We start from the raw sequence: 25,223 nt of genomic DNA, 5'->3' as shown, positions 1-25,223 counted from the left end.
TACAACTTCTACAAAACAATCACCATAAGGATACTTTCTAATTCTTCATATACAGTTACAAAGAAGAACCTCAGCATCCTTGTACCAGGCAGGTAAGTGGCCGGATGAAGAGACTTAAGCCTGCTGGCACACATTTAATATTAAGTCTCACCCTCTGTACAATTTCTCTCAGAATGCATATGCATATACAACAACGACATCAAAATTTTCTTGTCAAACCAAGGCAGCATTTTCTCTTGATAAGGATACAATGGCCAGAAACCTATCCGCATCATTCACCCTCCCTTCTTGCTCATCCATCAGAAACAAATGAACATGACAAGCCTCTGAGCAGAAATTATGCAACTGGGATAGGTCTTGCCCCCCTAGAAGGGAAATTGAAGACCTAAAAGTGATGCTCATCTCTACCCATTATGGTTCAATGGTGCATGAGAACTCACATCACGGGCTGCATGGTTCTTGCCTCCCTCTCTCCTCCCTCCTTGGAGCTTGTCCTTGGGTGATCCCTTGCTCTCACGTATGAGTGTTTGCTCATCGTTTAGGCCGGTGAGTGAGATTTCTGCTCATTGCAGTGCTTTTCCTTTGAAAGGCAGCCAATAGGAACATAAGCGAATCCTTTAGGTAACCGCTGATTCTGCACAGATGCTTGATCTGATGTCATTACCAGCTCTTTCTGAAAGGTCTCAGTATGCTGCATCATTGACCAACATTGTAAGCAATCTAATCTTCTTCTTCAAAGATGATAAAACTAAGGTACCCAGAAATAATAATACAATAGTATTTACCTTCCTCAACTTGGATTTCCTCTCATCTGTCAGATTCCGTGAGGCAATCGATACAGGTCTGTGGGGGAGCTGCTTCCCCGAAAATGGTGTCCTTTCTGTCAGCAATCGTGTAGCGGGGCGTTGGGATGTCAAACTTTCATTGGTCCGTTGGTCGTTATCCATGGGCACGGGAATTGTAAATCTGCTCTTACCAGAAACTGTGCTGTCCACAGAGATGTCATCGGATCTTTGGAATGCGTCACTGAAGGATTTATTTTCATCATGCCCTTTGAGAGAAGTAGTAGCTGATTCAGAACTAACATCAGGTGGGAAGAAGGGACTATTCACAAGTACAGAGAAAGCAACAGCATCTCTTTTTGATGCAAGGATGTCATGTGAGCAAAGAACCAACTCTCGCTGCAAAATATAGCAACTGGTGATTACAATCATGTTTGGAGCAATCTACAACAGATTACTTTCCTCAACCATTGAAACTTGAACAGCCAATGGAAGGATACCACAGATTCCCAAATCACAGGAAGCACGAGAACATACAATCTCACAGACAATGAAACTCATACTTACCTTCAGCAAAACTAGGTAGCAAATCAAGAAATCAATAATGACTCACCCGAGTAAATGATATCACAGAGAAGCATTAAATTCAGATCAATGCGACAAGTTGGATTTTCAGAAGATCAATTCTTGGAAGGAAAATTATGCTACATCCATCTTAGAGTTTAAACAGTGAGCCCCCCTTGTAATCAATATTTGTTAAACAAAAAAAGCATCTTTAATACTAAATAGTATTATACGAACCATTACTTTGAAGGAAACCGAAATCAATCTTATTACATCTAAATCAAGTCTAAACAAGGCTAAATAAACAGAGCATGACTAATAAACCAAGGTTTAATACATAGATATCACTCCAATCAGTTGGAGTTGAAACCTTCAAAGAAAATACGGGAACTTTCTCTGCCCCAAGACAACAAAACTTCCCCAATAAATTAGAAAGTCTCCTAATCACTTGAAGATCAAGAATGATGTGCCCCTGCACACTTAATGCATTTGTTAGCATAAATAACCCACGTGAATGCTAGGATGCATATTATAGTCCAAAACTTTATTCACTGGAGAATGAGACACCTGCACAAGAAATGAGAGAAAAGTACGATGACTCAGCAAGCACAACAGAGTGTTGCCTCGTTTCAAGTACACAAATCCTCACCCAATTCCTTGCAAGTCAGTTATTAAGATATGTTTAAACAAAGAGAAGGAGAGGACAAATACCTCCTTATCTTCCACCAATTGAAAGAAATGATCAATAGATTTTTTTATTGGACAGAAAAATAAAGTTTATATGTCCTCTTTCAGTTATATACCACTTTATCCAAGGCTGGCCCTCTTTCAGTTGAGCCTTCTATGTCCTGTTTAAAGCGATTTGGGAGCACATGTCAGTGCTCCACATCAACCTCTATAAATCCCTCTTGTTCTTGGCCGGGGTTTCTGAAGAGGTTAGGTCCTTATTTGAAGGAGTTGATTGATCTATCTCTTTCGTCTTCTTCCGGTAAAATATCTTGGGCTGCTACTAATCCCTTCCAAACCGACCGCCCATCATTGTACCACCATGTTAGATCTTATCCATAAGAGACTACAGCTTTGGAAGGTTAAGTTATTGTCTTATGTGGGCCATCTTGAGCTGATCAGATCGGTCCCTCAGTCCACACACATTTATTTCTCTGGCATCTTTGGTCTGCCTTAGGCTGTTATTGTGAAGCTTGAAGGTCTTATGTGTTCCTTCCTATGGAAAGGTTCTAATTAATTCAGTGCATGTACATGTCTCCTTAGGTGTGAATTTGGACGGGTCTTTATATCAGGTAGATACCAAGAATGCCTTCTCATATGGTGATCTACATGATGAAGCGTATATAGAGCAACCTCCAGGGCAAGCTGCCCAGGGGGAGAATTCTCATAGAATTTGCAAGTTACAAAACGAATGTATGGTTTAAAACAGTCACATAGAGCCTGGTTCAACAAGTTAATCTCAAATGTTAATCGGTATGGATTCTCACAATGGTATTCTGGACCCTTTGCATTTGTTTGGCACCGGACTCTAGAGTGGTCATATTGGTTGTGTACATCGATGACATTATCATATATGGGTACGAATTGTATGATGCATCTAGGATTACAAAGATCAAATCTTATCTGCAATAGCCTTGTCAAATGAAAAGCTCGAGTGCCCTCATGTATTTTCTTGGTATTGAAGTGCTAAGAAGTAAGAAAAGGATTAGGCCTCTTGTCTGAGATTGGTATGTTTGGTTCTAAATCAATTGATACTCATATGGATCCACACTAAAAGTTTGAGACAAGTCATGGTGAGGCATTTGATGACAAGCACTCGTATAGCCGTAGAGGAATTTGGTAGAGAAACTCATTTACCTTACTGTTATGAGACCTGACATTTTGTTGCAGCCTTGCAAAAGTTATTAGTCATTTTGTGGAGTCACCTGGAAAACTCACTAGGAAGCAGCATGTAAAATTTTAAGGCATCTGAAAGGGACTTATTTATCAACCTCATTAGCATATTGGTATGGTCAGCTATTCTAATGCAAACTAGGTTGGTGTTGATAGTGATAAGAGATCCACCACAGGTTACTATACACTTATTGGTGGCAATCTTATCATGTGAAAAGCAAGAAGCAAACAACTATGGCTAGATCCAATGTTGAGGCTAAGTATAGGGCTATGGCCCATACTGCAACCGAATTGATGTGGCTAAAATCGTTGCTTCAATAGTTGGGATTTTCGGTTACTAAAAATATGAAGATGTTCTATGATAATCAAGCTACTTATCTACATTGTCAATAGCCGAATGTTTCATGGAAGGACCAAACACATTGACATTAATAGTCACTTTGGGAGGAATGCAGTTATGAGGAGTTGATTGTTACTCCATTTGTTTCTTCTACAAATTAGTTGGGTGATATATTTACCACGCTTCTGTTTAGAAATACTTTCCAGAAGGGCTTTTCCAAGTTGGGCACGGGTGATTTATATGCTCCTGCTTAAGGGGGAGTGTTAAGATATGAAACATCACAGTGGTATTATTGTCAAACCCTGGGGTCCTTGTTTATTTTTCATTGACCACAATAGGGTGAGTAATAGAGATGTGGATTACAAGTAAACTACCCCCAACAGATTACAACCCCAAACAAGACAATTTAAGACTTCAAGACTAAGTTTAGAATCCCCAGGAATAGAATAGAATAACACAGAAAGTAAACCAGGAATAACCCCACAAAGGACAAGCAAAACAACTCCCAAAACCAGAAAAAAGAACTCAGACAATAGGAGAGAGAAAATGACCTGTGCAGGGTCCAAAAGAGAGACCTGTGGCTGAGCTTGGAGAGCTAAGTTGGAGTTGTGCTTCTGGCCCAAGGTAGGGCCAACCAAGGGTACAAAAACCCCCAAAGATGATCGACTTCTGACGGATGGTTTTGGAATTATGTACTTTCTTGATTTCAGACCTAAGAGAGTTCTGCAGAGACAACAGCTGGACTATCTGGACAGCTTCAAGAAGAGGACCAAGTGGTCCTACACTCATCTATAACACCCCTTAATTAGCTCCCTGATCAGATTAGAGAATAGGGGAGAAGAGAAAGATCACAGGTCTCAAAACCCCAATATTCAAGCTGGTCGATTCTGGTTCTGGTAGTTCTAAGTAGGTCTGATCTTCATACAATGGCAGTAAATGGAAACAGCAAATAAGAACAGAAAACTGAAGTAAAGACAAGGGAAAAGTGGGGGAGAAGCGCTATCTTGGCCCGGGCATCTCACCCACAGCTATCCCGTCTGTTCTAAGCAATTGACTACAATTTTCATTATTCAAATCTGAGAATTTGGAGTACATTACCTCCTCTATATATAAAGGGCAGATTAGAAGTCATAGCCTAACTAGGATTTAGTCTCCAAGTAGGACTATACATTACATAATAGGAGTTGGACTCCAAATAGAACTACACTAGAACTCCAACATGGAGTAAGTAACTACTAGTGACTAACTAAGGGCCTCTAATGGGCTGAGTACAATCAATGGGCCCAATGGGCCTTCTTAACTTAACTAGGAACTCAATAAATTAAGTGAAGGTCGATTGGCCCAATGGGCCCTTATTTAGTACCACTAAAACCCACATTTAAGTGGGGCGATTGGGACTTCTTGGGCTAGGCTTCCTCCTGCAATAGCCTAGCCCAAAGTATGGATCTACATCAGGGAGTGTCCCTATTGTGGCGTCTGTTAGGCGGTAGAGTTGTTTTTTTGTTTAAGTTATTTTAGCTATCTTCTTTCCTTGTAATTAGTCATATTTAATAGAAGTCAAAGCCACGCCTAGGCAACCAAGACGTGCCTTGGACGCCTTGTTCATGCCACCTTGTATCAGGGCACCCCTCTACTGCCTAGACACTGTGACAACTATGGTCTTATACTCCTAGTAGGATTCCTACTAATAGTTATCTAATGTTAGTATTGGCCATTGATCACAATAAAAAACTACTGAATCCTATCGTGGTATGTTGGATTCTCTTCTTCAATCGTCTCTCTCTCTCTCTCTTTCTCCTCCTCTTCTCATCTTCTTCAAGGTTTGTGAAGACTGGTTATTAGTTTCTCCATTGTCACATAAGTTATTGGCCAAGTGGAAAAAAACCTAGTCACACTTTGCAAGTCCATATTATATTGTAACTGCCTTGTGTTGAATCAGCCAGTTACTGTACATTTCCCCCAAGTGGTTGTCCAAGCACCTACCTAAATGACGATTTTGTAACACTGAAAAAGGAACATATTAAAGGGGAAAGAATTCCAGCAGTTAATTTCAATATTAAACTAATAAAATTTCTCCCACCATGATTTATCAAACACATTTGTTCGCAATTGCTTTCAAGTGGGGAGTGTAACTATCATTTGGGTCCCAACCTTCTCGGAAAACCTCTCGGAAGGAAAGGTTGAGATAACGTTTGTGCCAAATTAAATGATAAGAACATATTTCAATACGATGGGTATAGATTTTCAATAGGAAGGGGTGTATAAGTTAACCCCCTCATGTAAGATTGAATCACAAGTGATCCAATCCCAAGCAGGATCTTTATTAAATCCAATATAAATCAAATTCAGTGACAGAAAAAATGAATAAGAAGGGATCACACAATTGTACAAATCCAACAAGGGGGAGAGAAATCGCATAAAGAAAGAGGGGGGAGAATCACACACAGCCCTAAGGCTCTCAAACATTAACTCAATTCATCATTCTTCAAATCTATCATAAACATAAAGTTTATGCATGTATTTAAAAGAAAATAATAAGACTCCTACTACTCTAAAACTGAAACAGAAACCCTACTTCTCTTAAGTATCATATCCCAAAACAAATATGATAAAGTAAAAGACATTAATAAACTAAACTACTACCAACACACTCTAACTAAGCTAATGAATTAAATCCCGTTTTCCTACTCTCTATCCTTATTGTAGGCCCATTAAAGTGGCCCATTACAAAGAAAACTCATGGGAACAAAGGCCCAACACATACATAACCCAACTCATGACTTATTTGCAATAAAATAAGCCTATTAACTAACTTATCTACATCACCCCCCCCTTTTTCCTTCCCACCAAAAGAAAATGCATCATTCACTAAACATGAGAGTGGGCAAGGAAGGAGAACATGTAAAGTTGATCTTAAGTGCCAGAAATTTAAATTTATATATAAACATGAATTACCTTCAACTTTTCTCGTCTAATAATTCTCTCGCAAAGAAGCCGCAACTTCTCAAGCTCAACCTGTATCATATAAATATATGTAACAAAATTAGTGAGTTATTTCATACATGCACTGCCTCATAACGGTAGTCAAATAACATCCTAAAAGAAAAAAACAAACATAAACTCTAACACAAATGACTAAAAACTCATGGTTCGAAAACTTTGCGATAATCTTGGATATTTTGGTTTTTTTTTTTTTTTTTTCCTCTTACCGAAACGAAATGGCTTATGAAACAAAAACAAATAAAAAAAAAAAAGCACATAATTTCGGTCATCTCGGTCATTTCGTTTCACTCATTTCGCTATTTCGGCCACTTCAGACATTAACCCCCAATATGGCCTAAGTGAAAACAAGGAAAAAAGTACACTGTTTCGGTGAAATTTTGGTATTTTGGTGGTTTTTAGAAACGAAAAGTGCTTCTCAGATAAGTCTGGTTTGAGCACCAGGTCTCTTTTGCTACAAAGAGAGAATGTCTTCACAGAATATGTTTGATATAGATAAGTCACTTGAGCTTATTTCAATGCAAATAAACCTTGGGTTGTGTTATGTATGTGTTGAGTCTTTGATCCCATGAGTTTTCTTTGAAATGGACCACTTTAATGGGCCTAAAATATGGGTAGAAACAGGGTTTTAAGTATCTGTGCGTATCGTACCGTATCGGCCTATACGGATAAGCATATCGTATCGGCCGATACGGATAAGTGTATCGTACCGTATCGGCCGATACGGATAAGTGTATCGTACCGTATCGGCCGATACGGATAAGTGTATCGTACCGTATCGGCCGATACGTATCCATATCGGCCCTTACAGATACGATATACACTTATACGATACATTGAATTTTTAAAACCCTTTCGTATCGATACGTATCCTATGATATACACCGATATGCACCGAGAAACCACTATACTCACCAATACACATCGATACGTACCGATACTCTGTAAAAAAAATAAAATCGAGTGAAATGTACGTTTCGATATGTATTGATACGTATCGATCGATACGTTCCGATACGGTGCGCTACAATCATATAATGGTCAAGTTTGGTCATTTTTCAGAAAAACACGATTTTTTTAAGGGTTTTGGTTCCAAAGTTGTTGTCAGCCATATTTCTCTCTAACTAAAGTGGAAACCAAGGTTGGGAACAAAAATTTTACATTTATGGGACAACTACAAACCTTGAATTCTTAGTGCGATACCCTCAATTTAGTGTTTATGCATAATACATGTTATCAATAGCTTTTTTTAATAAATTTTTTATGCAAAAGTGTATAAAAAAGTATTTCTTATCCATTTATATGCGTATCTTTAGCGTATCTCCGATACGATACGATACGATACCCTCCGATACGTATCTTAATTTTGACTGATCGATATGGCGACCGATACTGATACTTTAATCCTTGGGTAAAAGGTAGAAAAACGGGATTTAATTCATTAGTTTAGTTGTTATTTAATTCAATAAAAGCCCATTAGGCCATTGGTCGGTTGTAATGTCCTATAAGGACTATTAGTTAATTAATCTCACTCCATATTGGAGTCATAAAGTCAAGTCCTAGTCCTATTTTGAATTCCTAGTTGCAGTAGGAGACTAGGAATGTCTAGTCCTATTGGGAAACTAGCTCCTAATAATAGTTTGATTGTTATTCTGCCCTCTATAAATAAATGAGTCTATGTACTTATAATTTCATATTTGAATGAATGAATTATTGAGTAAATACCATAGTTTTTAAGGCGGTAAGGCGACGGAGGCGTTTGAGGGTCTTTCGGAGCGCCTTAACGATAAGGCGGGCATAAAGCGTCGCCTTATCGACTAAAGCGTTCCTGTGTAATTTTTTTATAAAACCAATCTATTTGACTCAAATCCTAGTTGAATCCTATTACTCATATGTTAAATAAATATTAAAGGTTCATATTCATACCAATGTAAGATACTCATCAAGAAAACAAATCAATAAAGTGAATAAACTAAGTTCATCTTCATCAATCATCAATCATCAATCATATTAACATATAATATAAATACATAATTATGAAACAAAATTATAAATATAAAGAAAAGAAGACATAAAAAATATAAGTATTTATTATACTTACCTCTATGATGCCAAAATGAGTGCCTAAGTCCTAAGGTCATCCACTATATTTCTACTCCTGTCAAAGAAAAATGAAGCTCACCGTTGCCGAAGCAAAATGGTCACCTGGATCAGTGGTTCTTCCTTATTCCTTGATTCCTTCTCAAAGCCCTTTCTTAAAACCCTTGACAAAATCCAAACCCTGTTTGTGAATCATGTTTTTGTTTTGTTTGCTTTGGTTATTTTTGGTGGAGTAAAGCTAATCCCATACATCTCAAGTGTTAACAAAACCATACACCTACTAATAAAAAATCTATATTTGGAATCTTCATTAAGTAATTTTAAAATATGTTTAAAAAAAAAAAAAAAAACCCATAAGGTGCCACTTCACATAAGGCGGAGCACTACCTTACCATCTCTAGACCGCATCAGCGCCAAGGCGTTACTAAGGCATCGCCTTACCAGCGCCTTAAAAACTATGGTAAATACTCTTTAGCTAAAAGCTGTTATTAAGAGGTGAAATGCCTAAAACTTTGAGTGATGTGATACCCAAAACCTGAGGGGTGAGATACCCATTCCTTTATTCTCTTTCACCCTTCTCAACCCTCCATCGATTCTTCTTTTTCTATCTTTATTTTCTGTTTATTGTTGTTAGAAGTTCAGCCCTATTAAAGCATACAAAATCAGAATCATCCAGCCAAAGAGTTCTTATTCTTGAAGCCAATCGACCCTCATTGCTGCCCAAATTTGAGATCTGATCTGCAGATCCTTTGGAGGAATGGTTCTATACTCTAAGAAGATCAATCGATCCTCTCTTGAAAGTTATTTGAAGAAGACAAGTTGTTATTCCTGCAGAATTCTCCACATTCTCTCCTAGGTCTGAAAATCAATAAAGCGCATAACTCCATAACCAGCCGTCAGAAGCCCTTCATATTTGGGGGTTTTTGTATCCTCCTCAGGGACTATCTACACTCAAAAGTGCAGCTCAATCGGACTCCCACAGACCTGGCCGCACTTCTCTCTCTCCAGCTCTATCGAAGGTCTTTCTCACTCTTATCGGGTTGGGTTTTGGGCTGGTTTTGCCCCTATATGGGTATTGTATCCTTGGGGGTTTATTTGATAGTATTATTTCTTTGTTTCTTGCTCCTATTTTTATTGTTTGGAGTCATAAACTGCAAAGTTAGTTACTTGCAATCTACTCCTGCATTAATGTTTCTCCCAATCAAGTATTGTACAATCACATTCAATAAATTAAATGTCTCAGTTCTTTGGCGTTTCATCATTACAACAGCACTAAAGGCATATATATATATATATATATATATATTATATCTGGGGAAAAAAAAAGATCTAGGCACAAATTAAAGAAGATTTTATGCAAACAAAAAGTTTAATGCTTTTGAAATTTGCAGTAAGCCAATTCAGTATCATTTGACACCAAACTCAAGTAAACTAAACTTTGTCCAACTAACTGGAGTCAGCTGTCCAAATCCTTATTTTCCATTCCACTATGATCAAACAAGCTTGAGTCTTTTTGGCCTTCCCCTTGTCCATTTGCCACCTCTAATTTGTAGCATTTCACTAATTTCAATTGACCCTCCCTCATTATGCCACCTAGTGGTGCAAGTCATAAATCCCTTGGAGGTACTAATTTCTAATTCTGGCCTCCCTAGTCCTGCCAGTAATACATCTCACTAAGTGATATCCACTCCAATCAGTTTATGTTACTTCATTGTTCCCACTGCTCAGGATGCACTGAACAATATAGGTTACTGGTCGTAATGGCATCTTAAAAAACTTACCTTCGCTTTATGTTCTACTACTCTTTAAAGTATCTCTTGATCATCAATCAAAACCAAACCTCTTAACTTATTTCTATTCTTACAAAAATCACTTCATTAATTCTGCTTACTCAAGCTTGGTTATTGCTGTAGCATCATCAACCCAAAGGATATCATCAGAAAATAGTAGCCCCACAGGAATTCTTGGTTTAGCCCAGTCCAGTCATCCATAATTACAGAGAACTCTAAATTTAAATGTACATCTGAACCTAATAAAAAGGTAAAGAACAAGAAAATAAACAAACAGGAACTCATAAAATGATCATGCATTAACACGACCAACATTCTACGTATTATTCATTGAATTTCAAAATCTGTGCACATAGTACTAGAAATTTCAAAGTGACATCAGAAATTGCAAGTTCCAAGAGCAAAAGATATATAGAGAGAACATTAACGTCCCACTAGAGAACTCCACATACTTCCCCCCCCCCCAAAAAAAAAAAAGAGTTCCAAAACACAGTCCCTAGTAATTGCATTATCCATAAGGATCCTGAGATTTATTTCCGAACAAGCAACTGGTACGGGAGAAAACTTATGATGCCCACTCTATATATTCCGTTACTGAAACATATTCACTGTTTGGCATGCTTGTGTGAAACGCCATAAGATCAGACCTAGCCAATCCATATCATGATCAGCAGAGCCTAATCCAGCCAATCTTATACTAACATCCAGCATCATGGGCCAACTTCTCATTATTTCCATCAAAGCCTGTCCAGGATGGAGTCAGATCAGCCGATCTGAATTGGATCCCAGTCCATATCATGATCAGCAGAGCCTAATCCAGCCGATCTTATACTGACATCCAGCATCATGGGCCAACTTCTCATTATTTCCATAAAAGCCTGTCCAGGATGGAGTCAGATCAGCCGATCTGAATTGGATCTGGATCAATATCAGCAAATACCAAAACTTTAACTCCTTGATGGTTGAATGGTCAACCCAATACCATAGAGTATACTAATGCACTAGAAACTTTTTATTCATGTTTCCATCTAGGAATGTTTCACATTTCAGCAGATATTATCAATATTTCATAATCTAAATGTGAATGATAATGAAAAGACAAAACATAGTTTATTCCAACTTCTGAGGCATAGAGACACAATTAGAATATACAGAACACTAAAACAAGTGGAAATCATAACTACTGTAAATGCCTAAAGAGATGTTGGATGCACTGTGAAACCAGAAAAGATAAAACAGAAATGAACACATTAGAGGTAATTTAGGAGAAGCACTGATACATGATAAGTAGAGATTTGAGAAAAAATTTGATTTAGGTGGAATGAACGTGCAGCAAAGGCCTCTGAATACATCAATAAGGAGTTATATGATTTAGTTTGGAGGAGCAAAAAGAGCAAAGGAAAGCCTAAAATGACTTTTGGAGAATTGAGAGAAGACATAGATTAGGACTGAATGCATGGGTTTGAATAGAGTTAGATGATGAAAAAGGATCCATGTCACAGGCAATTTGAGATAAGGCTTACTTGAGGTGGGTTGAGTTGTATGGCCATTGCAAATGCCATAAATCTAGAGAAACATAAACTACAGGATCTCGTAAAAAGCACTGTGATACTCAGACTACTGCTGAGCGATGCGTATTATAAATGCCATTAACTTGTACATGACCGTGTCCTCAATTGATACATAGATTTCCACTAAGGTTGAGTTTGGTTGTCAAGAGACTCCGAGATTGTGTGCCAAAGGGTTGTAAGAGTGTAGGGAAGTGAAGTGGAAGGAAATGAAACATTTTTTTTTAACATTTGATGTTTAATTATACAAAAAAATTGCAAGAAAATGAGTAGGACCTATTATTTCTTAAGGTTTCGAAAACCATCCCACAGTATCCCATTATTTTGGTTGAATTCTTCAAGGATACTACGTGAAAGCACAAGAAAATGGCAACAAAGATCCATTCCCAAGGCCACTACTTTATTAAACAGCAATAATGTGTGACAAAGCGGGCAAAAAGTGAGCTCTTCAGACACTCTCCCACACTTTCTGGACAATCAAACAGTCTAAAGAAAGAACACAAAGGCAAAGTATAGTACTCCAGATCTTTAAAACTGTCATCATCCTTCAAGATACCCAAACGTCATTCGATGTTCACTAATATTTCCAAGAGTTCCTAACATGCGTTGAATACCTTTACATGTTACCCATAACAAACTTTCCAGAAGATACATATAGAGGAACCAGAACATATCCTTACTCCCAATTAATGTTTTCAACTTTGGAGAACAGGAAAAGCATATATAAACATTTAAATATCAGAATGTAGGGACTCTACAAACATGACAAAAAGATGCCCATAACTGACCAAGAACACGAGTTTCATCAGAGTACATTCTCACTTACCCTGATTTGCTTGATGCTTTTTAATTCCTCCACCCCATGCTGCTGAGTCTCAGCCTGCATTAAGTGATTAAAGTGAATATAAAAGATAAGAAATAAAAATTAACAAAGAGCCGCACAAGACACTCAAACCAACTGAATGTCACCTTCTCTCTCTGCTCCAAACTATGCCTATCGCAGTAACCCTTGTGCTGAACCCTGCCTCCGCTAATCTTCACATGCAAGTAGAGGCCGGCATTTCTTGCACAAAATGGATGAAATGTGCTTTGGCAATTCCCATAGTTACACTGCAAAATATTAACAGTTTAACACAAAGATGTCTTAATCCAACCAAGTCACATGTTCAGAAGAAAAAAAGAATCGAAAGAAAATAATGAAGCAAGACCAACCTTTATGCAGACACCAACTCTTCGGCGACAAATAATGCAAGCATCCCTTTCCTTCAAAATGGCCTCCTGAATGTGACATGAATAACACTCAAGAGGCATACACAAATGAAACATATCCAAATTAACAAACTAAGAAAATGCACATACCATTCCTTCAACAGCATTGACTTGTCCCTTTCTGAATATTGATTCCAATATCCACTACAAAGCAAAAGGTATAGAAATGGAACATTACACATGCATCCAATTTAGATTAGAAGGGGTGTGAACATCAGAATAAATACCTCAGCACAAAAAGCATGTACCCACTGGCCATCAGTTGACTTTCTAAAAGCACCAGCGGAGCCATCACATAAACCACACTGTACAATAAAAGAAATCTTCTCCCAAGAATTTGGAGGGGCAGCTCCTGGGCTTCTAGATGCTAATATCTCTTCACACACTTCACAGTACCATGGACCAACAGGATCTTTCACATTACGATAACAGCCCAAATGAACCGGAACCTGCCAGTGTAATTTCATCATTAAATCCGAAAGTAGATCGGCAGCATACAGTTACTTAATATACGAGAAAAGATACAGAACCTTGCAGTAGCTACAAACTAGGACTGGGTTCAACATTGTTTCTGATCGCCTACAAACATCACATGATCTTGGATTGTCTTTTGAGAAATCTGAGGTCAACTGGAAGATATTGGACTGTTTTTCCAATGAAGCCCTTGATACAGCCAACCTTGAGAGTGTTTCCTTTGCCCGTGGCATCAACTGAGAATGTGGGCCAGCCCTCACACTGACCGTATTCACCTTCAAAGGATTCTGCACGTGGAAAATTACTGTCAGTTCCCTCTTTCACCAACAATAATGATATAGGTCTTAGTGCAAGAGGAATTTAGAACCTCATGTTGACCAGCTTCATCATGCCCATCTTTCCTAAACAATGAAACCCTCGAAGAAGCTGCCGCAGCAGCAAGCACAGCCTGGGCTTCTCTGTGTCGCTTCTCTTTCCTTCCCCGTTTCTTTTCCTCTCTAAGCTCACAAAGATACTGATTGACAAGCACAGCATCCCATTTTTGGTTCCTTACAGCATCCATCTCCTCTGGAAGACTTTTCATAGCCCTAGAAATCAAATCATCTGTAGGGACAGTTCATACACAATACGGACAGTAGTCACATATCTGGGTGGACAAATAACATAAAGAAAATAAGAAGCAAAGAACTACAGTTTTAAAACCAGGGTACAACACAATTACTAGTAATAGAATGTTATAACAAGCTTGTGAAGATATAAAAGGTACAAAGGTGGTACCGCAATAGCGCTTGCTAGAAATTGCTAGGTCAACCAACTTATTCTGAAAGTAAACAAGTTCTCCTTCCACTTCATCTTCTGGAGAATACTCCAAGATACCCATCGTACTGGCCTTAGTCAACTGTTCCAATTTTAAACCATCGAAGGCATGATTCTGGTCAATGCAAGCCAAAGGTTGATGTAGGTGATTACAACAAACGTTGACAGGGTCAGATGCATCGGTGGGAGAGATGCCTTTATTAATTGGACCTGCCCAAAAAAAACCATTTAAACTAACTCAAGTATGACACTCAAATATCTCTCGGAAAGACTTTTCCACCACTCTCATGAACTGTGCTTCTGTTTGGAAAGCATACTCTGCATCTGCATCATCCTCTTGAGGATAAATGGGTGAATATAAGAAGTCGAAGATACTACTCCATTCCTGCATTTCATGAGCAAAAACGTTCAGAAACTTGTCAATTTAACTTATTCAAGACTCATCAAACTTAAACATAAATATTCCAAGGGTAACCTAAGTACTCTACTATGTAGAACTTACTCGGGATTACGAATAACTGGGGTTGCAATATCAGCTGCACAAGCAAGGTCTTCACCATTAGAGTCCACCAAGGTATCCACCGCAGAATTATCAACATTGTAAGTTCGATCTCCCTTCAATATGCTAGAATGTGCACCTATAGCTGGGTTTCCGGTCCAGAAAATGGAATTAGCATCACAAAGACTATAAACACAGCAGGTTCAGTAAATAATTTAGGAACCAATGTCAACAACAACATTTCAATAATCCAACTTTTTAAGTTGTCCAGAGTCGTAAAAGGAAAATGTAAATGCTACTTGCTAACCACTCATAATGATCATAAAAAATTAAACAACTTGAGAAATTGTTATTCAAAGAACTTAAGGTTTTGTTTCCAGTGTAAAGCGTGCCGAATAAATACAACTGCAACAACTCAACCTCATCCAATTAAATGGGATCGGATACATAGATCATTGCCCCCCAATCAGCTCTATTCAAGGTCATACTTGATTCAAGGCCTAAGCTACACATGTCGCTCCTCACCACTTCTCCTAAGATCATTTTAGGTCTGCCCCTAGCTCCTTTAGTTCCTTCAATCTAAATATAATCACTCCTCCGTACTAGAGCATCCAAAGGCCTCCATTGAACATGGCCATGCCACCTCAAAGTGTGCAGAAGAAATGTAAATTTTGAATAGGAAGGACAAGTATTGATATAAAAAAGAGTCAAAGGTTGAAAAATCTCTGTAGATTGCAGAAAGATTATATATCAAAAACACAATTAATTTGAGAAAACTGACTTTATGGACAAAGAACCAAAATTATGTACAGACAAAGGGCAGTTGGATTTGTTGGCAATTGAGATAACGCTTAGGGTCAATTGAAGGACCTCTCCCATGGTTTAAGGAGGGGCAGACACTAATATTGATGCAATCCCAGGGTTCGAAACCCCTATTTGGACCCAAATCAACAGCTTATTGGCAAAAACATTGAATATTTTGAAGTTTATAAGAATAATGGCAGAATTGTAAATACCTAAAAGTTAAAGGGGAAGTGGCAGGGCCGTAATTAATGTATGTAGGGAGGGTCACTTATCAGACTAAAGGCAAGGACACAAGGGGAATTAGTGTTTATTATATAGGGGTACAATTGGACATGGAAACAAAATAAGGGTAAAAGGATAAATGACACAAGAGAGGTAATATGGGAAATCAGATTTAAAGAATTAAAGGCATAAAGAATTCCATCGTCTCATACCTCCAGAAGCAAACCAGGAGGCAGAACCAGTAACTCTACAAGAAGAGAACTCCTTTTGTTTCTTGGTTGGATGATCGGATCTGAAACTTCAGGTGGAGAATGGCAGGTCACTACATATACTTGAATGCCACTGATGATCCTCCAAAACAATAGGTGAAGAAGGAGCATCCATCACTGATGTTGATCTGCCGGACATTGCACGTCTGAAACTGGTATGCCCAGGAATAAGTCACAGTGAGGGAATTGATGTGAGGCAAGGGAACCAGGGAATGAATCACTATAGGGTGCGTCCTAAACTTTGATGTTCAATCCCAATTGATGGGGTATAAGGAAGCTCAAACTCCGATCTCAGGCTGCCACTACCGACTGAAACAACGAAGGAGAACTATACTAGAAGAAAACGATAGGAAGGAAGAAGAAAAGGGAGGAGGAAAGCAGATCTCGCTGGGAAGAGAGAGAGAGAGGATGGAAATACACAATTGCCATCAAGCCAAGCAACACCACACAAACTCAATCTTATTTCATATTCTTCAACTATCTTTTGGATTAAAAATGTAAATAAGAAAAAAAAAGACTCATATGGAACAACTGTACTAAGATTCCTAACCAAAAACAACTCCAAAAATTGCTAAACTCTTCCTACATATCCTACCAAAAATAGAAGATCTTGCATAATTATCCCAATAAAAATAAATAAAATCTTAAACATCTTACTAGCCCACAAAACCCAATTAGACCCAGTTCATCACAATATGGGCCCCCAAATCAATTCGTACCAATCCAAAGCAGCAGTATTGCATCATACTGATTTGGAACAGAATCAGATGAGACCAGTCTGACCTGAAATACACAGTATGTCAGCAATACCAGGTTTTTGAAATGTATCAGCTGATCCCTTGTGTCGATTTCCCAATCCAAACCAATATGGATCAGTATCAACCAGAAAAAAACCAGGGTCATGTACAGATCTTTAACCCCTTGGTTTCTATTGGACTTAAACTAAAGAGCTACCAACGAACTTGACCATTTAGCAAAAAAATCAAACCAAAAGTTCTATGGCGTCAAATGGCAAATGGCAAATGGCAAATGGCAAATGGCAAATGGCAAATGGCAAATGGAAAATGGCAAATTACAAATTACAAATGACAAATGAATAACCTTTTCTATGACAGCATAGCAAGCCAAAAGCTCCAGCTTCGAAATGCATGGGCAAAAGCATGAACAACCTCTTTAATGGTATGCAAGCATATGAATAAGAATTTGTTGAAATACGGGTGTAACAGGGGTATAAGGGGAATCTTGTCTTTTTACAAAGTTGGGCCTGTGTTTAAGTGACACAAGTCTCATTCCCCCAATTCCATCATGCTATCAGGGTAGAGATCCATGCTGGGATCTGAACCCTAGAGCCACCACCACCACCATAGCCCTATCGCCGCCCTCTCTCAACTGACCCTTTCTCTTTTTCGTGAATCACCCTTGGTATTGAGTTCTCAGTCCCACCGAGAGCACTTTTCCCTTTTCTTGCTGTGTCATTATAATAAAAGAAACCTTCCTAGGTTTCAGATCTAAAAGCTTTGAATGCTTTGAAAATATTTGGTTGATCTTTCGGTTCCACAAATGATCAGCAGTCATGTCTGAGGATTCTACCATATCTACTACTGGAGAGACTGGAGGTTGTGGTTCTCATGGAGACTTTCCCTGCCTGCTCCATCAAATTAGATGGGAGCAATTACCTCATGTGGCCTTGTTCCTGCTCCCTTTCAATCAATTCCTGTGGCTATTACAGGGGAATTTGAGAAACCTGTTGCTGCTAGTCCGTCTCACAAGAAGTGGAGTTCTGACAATTCCCTTGTGATGTCTTTCACTCTTTCCTCATCAATTCTATCAACCCTGATATTGCTAGGGTGTAACTTTTGTTAGACAGCGCTGCCAAGATCTGGAAGGTTGCCAAAGAAACGTATTCAAGGTCAGCAATGATGCTTAGGTATATGAATTGCGCAAGAATCCATGATCTCAAGCAACAGAACATGACTTTATCCCACTACTACTCTAAATTGAGGACTCTTTGGCAAGAGTTGGACTTCTACGAGGAGTTTCATCCTACATCTGCCACAGATGCTACAAAATTTCAAGAAGAGGGAAGATAAAATTCGTGTTTGATTTTTCTGGCGGGTCTCAACGTTGAGTTTGATCAGATCCGTGCCCATGTCCTCAACCGAGAACCTTTCCCATCTCTGGAGCATGCTTATGCCATAGTTTAGTTAGAAGATAGCCGCTTTACAATGATGTTGCAGCCTTCCCAGGTTCGGTCAGCCCTTCTTATTGGCACGGGCTCTAGTTCTGATCTCTCCTGTGAAGGTCTCACACATACAGTTTATCGTCCTTCTTCTGACAAGGAACCTGTCAAATGTGAATAATGTAAGAAGGAGCGTCATAACAAGGATTTCTGCTAGGAACGGCATAGTCGCCCTGCCAATTCTGGTTGTGGTCATGGTGGTGGTCGTCGTCGTCGTCGATGAGTTTGTGGCAACCAGAGTCAGGCAAATAATGCTGATAATGCAAGGCTAGTTCACACTTGGTAAACAAGCCCTAATAAGAAAAAAAATCTCAACCAAAGTCAATTCTGATTCTCAGATTAGCAGAAGCAGGTAGAGCATCAATAGAGCCTAGGGACGGGCTGAACTGAAACTCCAAGATGGTTGGATGTTAGGGCTGTCAAACGTGATCAAAGGAGTTCTTAAAGTATTGCGGGAAGTCCACCAACAGGGCTAAATCAGTGCTGGAAGTTGGGTAGCAGAATGAGCAGTCAACCCTCTCAAATTTAGGGTTTCAGCAGAGGAAAGGGGGGAAGGCTGCCCAAACCAGGCCTCAGATGGCCCTGATTCCTTGGTGGAAGGTGGCCCTTGGTGTGCTCAGAATAACCCTAAAAGGGTTTGAAGAATGGCTGGCTGAGGAAAGAGTTCTGGCCAATATCGATCTGGCCCAAAACCCTGATTGTTGGCTGATTTCGATCCCTTCTTTGGCTGCCTTCAATCTGAGTTGTATTATTGCTTCTCTGCTTCAAAACAGCTTGGAACAATCATTCTAACTCTCTCACAGCAATCAATCGAATAGAAATTAAGAAGAATAGAATAGAAGGATGATGGAAGATAGTTGTGGGTGGGAGAATGGCTATCTCAGCTGTTTGTTCCTCCTTTTTCAATAGAGGGAAGCAAGCAAAGGCTGCAAAATTCTTCATTAATCAATTGTGTCAAACTGTTACAGCAATCTCTCCTACATAGAGAGTCCAAACTTACAAAATAGCAACTACTTCCCAAACAGGAAACTAATATAGAATAGCAAATAAATTCTTAACTTGTAACTTAAGAAATCAATAAAGCAACTACAAAGGACATTCTAGAAGGCAACTCTACCCTTACAAAGCACCTTTGACGAGTCAAACAATGAGACAAAAAACACAGCTGTAATTGGAGATCGCAGGCCACAAAGGAGAGATTTCTGGACAACTGTGGACAGCTGTAAAGGCTGGATTGATGGGCACTTTTGAGGGGCTTCTGGAAGTCCAAAACTAGAAGCAATATACTCTAATAAGAGGGTTATCCTATGCTGGCGAAAGGGCTGCTGATGTGGCCGGTATAGGGCCAAAAAAGTGGGGACCAGCCAGGCTCGAATCAGCCCAAGGCTGGGTGGTCTTCTTCCTCCTGCGATATTGAAGACCATGACCGGGATCTACATCAACTGAGGTTTCTGATAGTGCACCAGTTGTCACTGGTTCTGCCTTGTCCCACAATGAAATTTCTCTCTTGTGGTGACTCATGACCAAATTGGATCCATGTCAGCTTTTGCCAGTTCTGCCTCTTCAAGGGTTGTCTTGCCAGCTCAGGTATTCCTTTAGTGGTAAGCATGCTTCAGTGGTATCTCCTTCCTGGATTATAGATTTGGGTGCCACTGATCACATGACTGAATCCTCCAATTTATTTTTTTGAGCATTCTCCTTGCTCTGGAAAAGACAAAAGAAGAGCAGCTGATCTTTCACCCATTTCCGGGAAGGACTTTGTTCAATGCTCCCCCACTTGGTCTCTACCCTCGGTCTTACATGTTCCTAACTTTTCAATCAATCTCTAGTCTATTAGCAGTTAAACAACCAAGTGAACCAACCGTAACTGTAAAGTCACTTTTTATCCTTCCTATTGTGTGTTTTAGGATTTAGTGACAAGGAAAAAAGATTGGCCATGGTAGAGTGCAAGGTGGGTTGTATCTGCTTCAGGATGGTCTCTCTTCGGTTCTGAGCTCTTCATCAACACTTCAGGCAGACTTTGCATCAGCTCCTTTATCTGAGTTACTTTCTTGGCATCGTCGGTTGGGTCACTCTCCATTAGCGACCTTAGATAGGTTTTTTCCATCTTTATTAGAAAAGTATAATGCGAGTGAATTTTTTTGTGAAGCTTGTGTTTTTGCTTAAGAGACTCGTACTATTTATCCCAGTTTCAATAATATAAGTGTTGTTCCCTTTGCTTTGATCCAGTCCTATATTTGTGCCCATCCCATTGTGTTTCTGTTACTGGGTATCAGTGGTTAATTACGTTCATTGATTGTCAATCTCGAACCACTTGGATATATTTGATGCGTCGTAAAAGTGAGGCCTTTCAGTGCTTTCAACACTTTCACCGAATGATTCAGACACAGTTTCAAGCAATGGCTAAGATCCTTACAAGTGATATTGGAAGGGAATATCTTGATGGTGCCTTTCAAGCGTATCTTGGTGCTAAGGGAATATTACACCAGACTAGTTATGTTGCCACACCAGTGCAAAATGATGTGGCTGAACGAAAGAATCATCATATCTTGGAAGTTGCCTGCTCCCTTATGTTGTTTGAGATTAAAGCTCCTCCTGAATATTGGAGTGAGTCGGTCTTCATTGTTGCATACTTGATTAATCGGACGCCTTCTTGAGTGTTGCAGTTTTGGTCTCCTCTTATTGTTCTTTAGGACAACTCTGACTTTTTTATGCTCCCTAGGTGTTTGGTTGTGTATGTCATGCGCGCAATCACCACCTGCATGGGAAACTTGATCCTCAAAATCTTAAGTGCATCTTCCTGGGATACTCTACCACTCAGAAGGGGTATAGGTGCTATCATCCACTGACTCGTCGTTGGTCTGTGACCATGGATGTGATCTTTCATGAATCTGTTGCTTATTATGGTGTGCCACCTCTTCAAGGGAGCATTCGGATCATTAGGAAGAAGTGTCTCCTATTGTTCTTCCCCCCACTACTGTGGATGCCACTCAGGAGACAATGTTCAGGGGTAGGAACCTACATCTACCACTCAGGAGATACTCTCGAGGGGGGAAGAACCTACATCTACTCAAGAGAAATCTAGTGATGGCGATGTGTTGTCACCGTTGAAAGTTTATACTCACCGCAAGCAACACAAGCAACCAGCTCTACCTAGCCAACCGTTGCATGCCCTTGATCCCAGTCCTCTGTCAATTCCTCTATCGGTTCCTTTTGGTTATGATCCATCTCTTGATTTACCTATAGTCGTCCATAAAAAACCTAGAACTTGTACCCAGCATCCCATGTCTAAGTCTGCTTCTTATTCTTCTTTATATTCTTCCTATCATACGTTTGAGTCTATGTTGTCTTTTGTGTCTCTTCCTCAGAATTGGAAAGAAGATTTAGCCAATCCAAGACAGAAAACTGCTACAGTTGAAGAAATGCAGGCACTTAAGAAGAATGGAACATGGGATCTTGTTAATCTTCCTCCTCATAAGAAGATTGTTGGTTGCAAATAGATCTTTGTTGAGAAGCAAAAGACATATGGTATGGTGGATCACTATAAATCCAAACTTGTTTGCAAGGGCTTTACTCAGACATATTGGATAGATTACCAGGAGACCTTTGCTCCTGTAGCAAAGATTAATACCATTCGGATTATCCTCTCTTGTGCTGCACACGTTGGATGGGAATTACAACAGCTCAATGTAAATAATGCCTTTCTCTATGGCAAAATAGAAGAAGAGGTATACATGGACATCCCTTTTGGGTTTGGTAGTAGTCAAATAGAGGGTAAGGTCTATAAACTCAAGAGAGCTATGTATGGTCTCAAACAGTCTCCACAAATCCCCATGCCTGTTTAGTCGCTTCCACAAAGCCACGATATCTGTGTAGTATACTCGAAGCAATTCAATCACACCCTTTTTAACAAGAAATCTAGAGATAAGATTGCAATACTTAGTGTATGTGCATGACATAGTTGTTATAGGGGATGACACCATAGTTGTTACGCCGCCAAGGCAAACCAAGGCGGTGGAGGGTTGTCTAAGCGCTTAGGCGAGAAGGCGCCTGCCTTGAGGTGAACAAGGCGACCAATTGTTATTTTTTATTTTTCCTATTTTCTAACATTATAAGCTATATATACCTTGTATCATAAAAAATCAAGATTAAGCAACATCAAGTCATTAAAAATCAACATTTAGCCATATTAAATCATAAAAAATTAACATTAAGTCATATTACGTTATAAAAAATCAAAATTTAGAGAAATGCTCTGGTTCTATAATAAGTTTGATTGGTCAAATGATATAATTTTAAATGAGACTTTTTGTATCAGTTATAATATAAAACCAGCTTTCCAACAAGTCTAAGATAACTTAAATCTGAGTTGTAATGACAAAGTAATGCTCTGGTCAAACTTATTTTTAAGTGCACGAATGCTATTAAAATCGCCTGAATGAAAATAATTTTATAGATATCAGAACAAAAAATTATTTTATCGGACTTTCGCTTTTTAGCAATGTTTTAACATGATAGAATTTATAAAATTTTCATAATTGAGAAAAACCTCAGCATTTAAAAGTTGAAAATCGCCCCTATAACCAAAATCCAATTTTTCTTCTTAGACTGAGAGATTGACTTTTTATCCTTTTGGAATTTGATTTTTAAACTATTTTTATTGGATTCAAATATGAGGTATTTGCTTATTTATGAATAATATCTTAAGTAAATGAAATAACAAATAAGTGCCAAAACACAAGGCGGCATGCAGTGCAATAAGGCGACTGTCACCTAGGCCCCAGACAAACCGCCTGGACGCCTAGTCGTCGCCTAGGAGACACCTTGACAACTATGTATGACACTAATGAAAATCTCTCATCTTAAGAAGTTTTTGGGTACCGAATTTGAGATTAAAGTCTTGGGGCAGCTTTGTTATTTTCTAGGCATAAAAGTGGCTCTATCTACCAAGGGGTATTTTTCTCTGTCAGAGGTAGTACACTTTGGACTTATTATCCGAAATTGGCATGTTGGGATGCAATCCTTCTGACACATGTTGAGGCTAATATTCACCTTTCCTGTAACGTGTGTGAACCGGTTGATATAGCGGCTAGTTGGGCATCTTATTGTTAGTATGGTGAGCCAATTTATGCATGATCCTTATTCCTCCAATATGGATGCAATTCACCACATTCTCCGCTACTTGAATTTTCTCTCCAAGAAAAGAGATCTTATTTGTTCCTCACGGTCATCTTCAAGTTGACGCCTTTATAGATGCTAACTGGGCAGGCTCTCCTGATGATCGTAGGTCTACCAGAAGTTAAAATAATTTTGTTGGTGGGAACTTAGTATGGCATAGCAAGAAGCAGTCTGTGGTGGGCAGGTCAAGTGTGAAGCTGGTTCCAAGCATGGCCCTTGGAATTTTTAAACTATTGTGGCTCAAGAGCCTTCTTGGGGATCTTGGTGTGTCGATCACTCTTCCAATGAAGCTCTATTGTGACGACAAGTCTACTATTAACATTGCTCACAACCCTATTTAACATGATCATACTAACATGTTGAGATTGATCGACACTTAATTAAGAAAAACTTTAGTCGGACCGTATTTGTGTCCCGTTTGTAAAATTTGCAGACCAGATGGCTGATGTTTTTACTCAAGGTCTTAGCAGTAAACTTCTCATAATCTTCTGTCCAAGTTGGGCATGTGCGATATCACAACACCAACTTGGGGGGGGGGGTTGTGATATGGGTGTAATATGGGTATAAGGGTAATCTTGTCTTTGTACTCATATTTTTCTCTTATAAATAAATATGGGCAATGTGCCTAAAAGGCACAAGTCTCAATCCTCCAATTCCATCAGAATTAAACTAACATCACAATCAAGGCAAAAGGTCAAATTCTAGCAAAGCAACTGGCCACAACAATAATTGGAAACATGAGAAAAATGAAAAACTTGCAACTCCAACTTCTATATATAAATTAAGGGAAATGGCTGGGTATACTAGCGGTATACCCAGATCTATGTCTATCTCTATCCTCCTCCCCTTGAAAAAGTCACCTTTTCCCCTCCTATCCCAGCCCTCCCATTGATCTGTGTCCTAGCTCCAAGAAAGCCGGCAGCATACCTAACCTCCTCCCATAAATCAAATCTCAACACAATTAAGATACTTAAAACAACTAAAAACTGAACTTTAATCAGTGAAAATAAGAAAGAACAAAATTGCCATGCTACACTACATGAGTACAGTAACATGCCTACATGATCACAACAAAGTGCCACCACATCGGTGACATACTGACACAAGTCCAGCACAATGGTAAATGTGGAATAAGTTCAAAAATTACCATCTAGGTTCAATTCATAAACAAGATACAACAGTTTCCAAATGATAAATCAAAACTGCAAATGAGAAAAGGCAAATTCGCAACCTAATTGAAGATGATCAAAACCAATGCAATGCTCTAACAACAAAGAATGGCAGCAAAAGGATGATAAATATATATATGATCAACAGATCACAATAGCCAAACAATAAGCATAGCATACCTTCAGCTCTAGGTGATTCGGCAGAAGAACCGACCTCCTGTCCTGAAGGCTCCATCCTAAT

The 25,223-nt window shown here is 39.0% G+C and overlaps 1 protein-coding gene across 1 annotated transcript; it reads right to left on the bottom strand.

The window, feature by feature from the left end:
- Positions 1-25,223, bottom strand: LOC122080113. The gene is made up of 15 exons (XM_042647001.1): positions 25,163-25,223; positions 15,105-15,246; positions 14,920-14,987; positions 14,564-14,812; positions 14,154-14,389; positions 13,843-14,073; positions 13,540-13,761; positions 13,403-13,456; positions 13,256-13,321; positions 13,013-13,153; positions 12,870-12,923; positions 6,541-6,600; positions 977-1,181; positions 786-880; positions 1-691 (listed from the first exon to the last, which is right to left on the bottom strand). Exons 1-15 carry the CDS (start codon positions 25,215-25,217, stop codon positions 539-541), a joined length of 2,031 nt encoding a protein of 676 aa, XP_042502935.1. The 5' UTR covers positions 25,218-25,223; the 3' UTR covers positions 1-538.

This window comes from Macadamia integrifolia, chromosome 1 (assembly GCF_013358625.1).
Source record: "Macadamia integrifolia cultivar HAES 741 chromosome 1, SCU_Mint_v3, whole genome shotgun sequence".
NCBI lineage: Eukaryota > Viridiplantae > Streptophyta > Magnoliopsida > Proteales > Proteaceae > Macadamia > Macadamia integrifolia.
This window is presented reverse-complemented; position numbering and strand designations above follow the sequence as displayed.

Coding starts and splice junctions, on each gene's coding strand:
- LOC122080113 (XM_042647001.1), bottom strand. CDS start 25,217: ATGGAGCCTTCAGGACAGGAGGTCGGTTCTTCTGCCGAATCACCTAGA. Junction 14,390..14,563: donor TTCTAGCAAGCGCTATTGCG/GTACCACCTTTG, acceptor CTGTCCCTACAG/ATGATTTGATTTCTAGGGCT. Junction 14,074..14,153: donor ATGAAGCTGGTCAACATGAG/GTTCTAAATTCC, acceptor TTCCACGTGCAG/AATCCTTTGAAGGTGAATAC.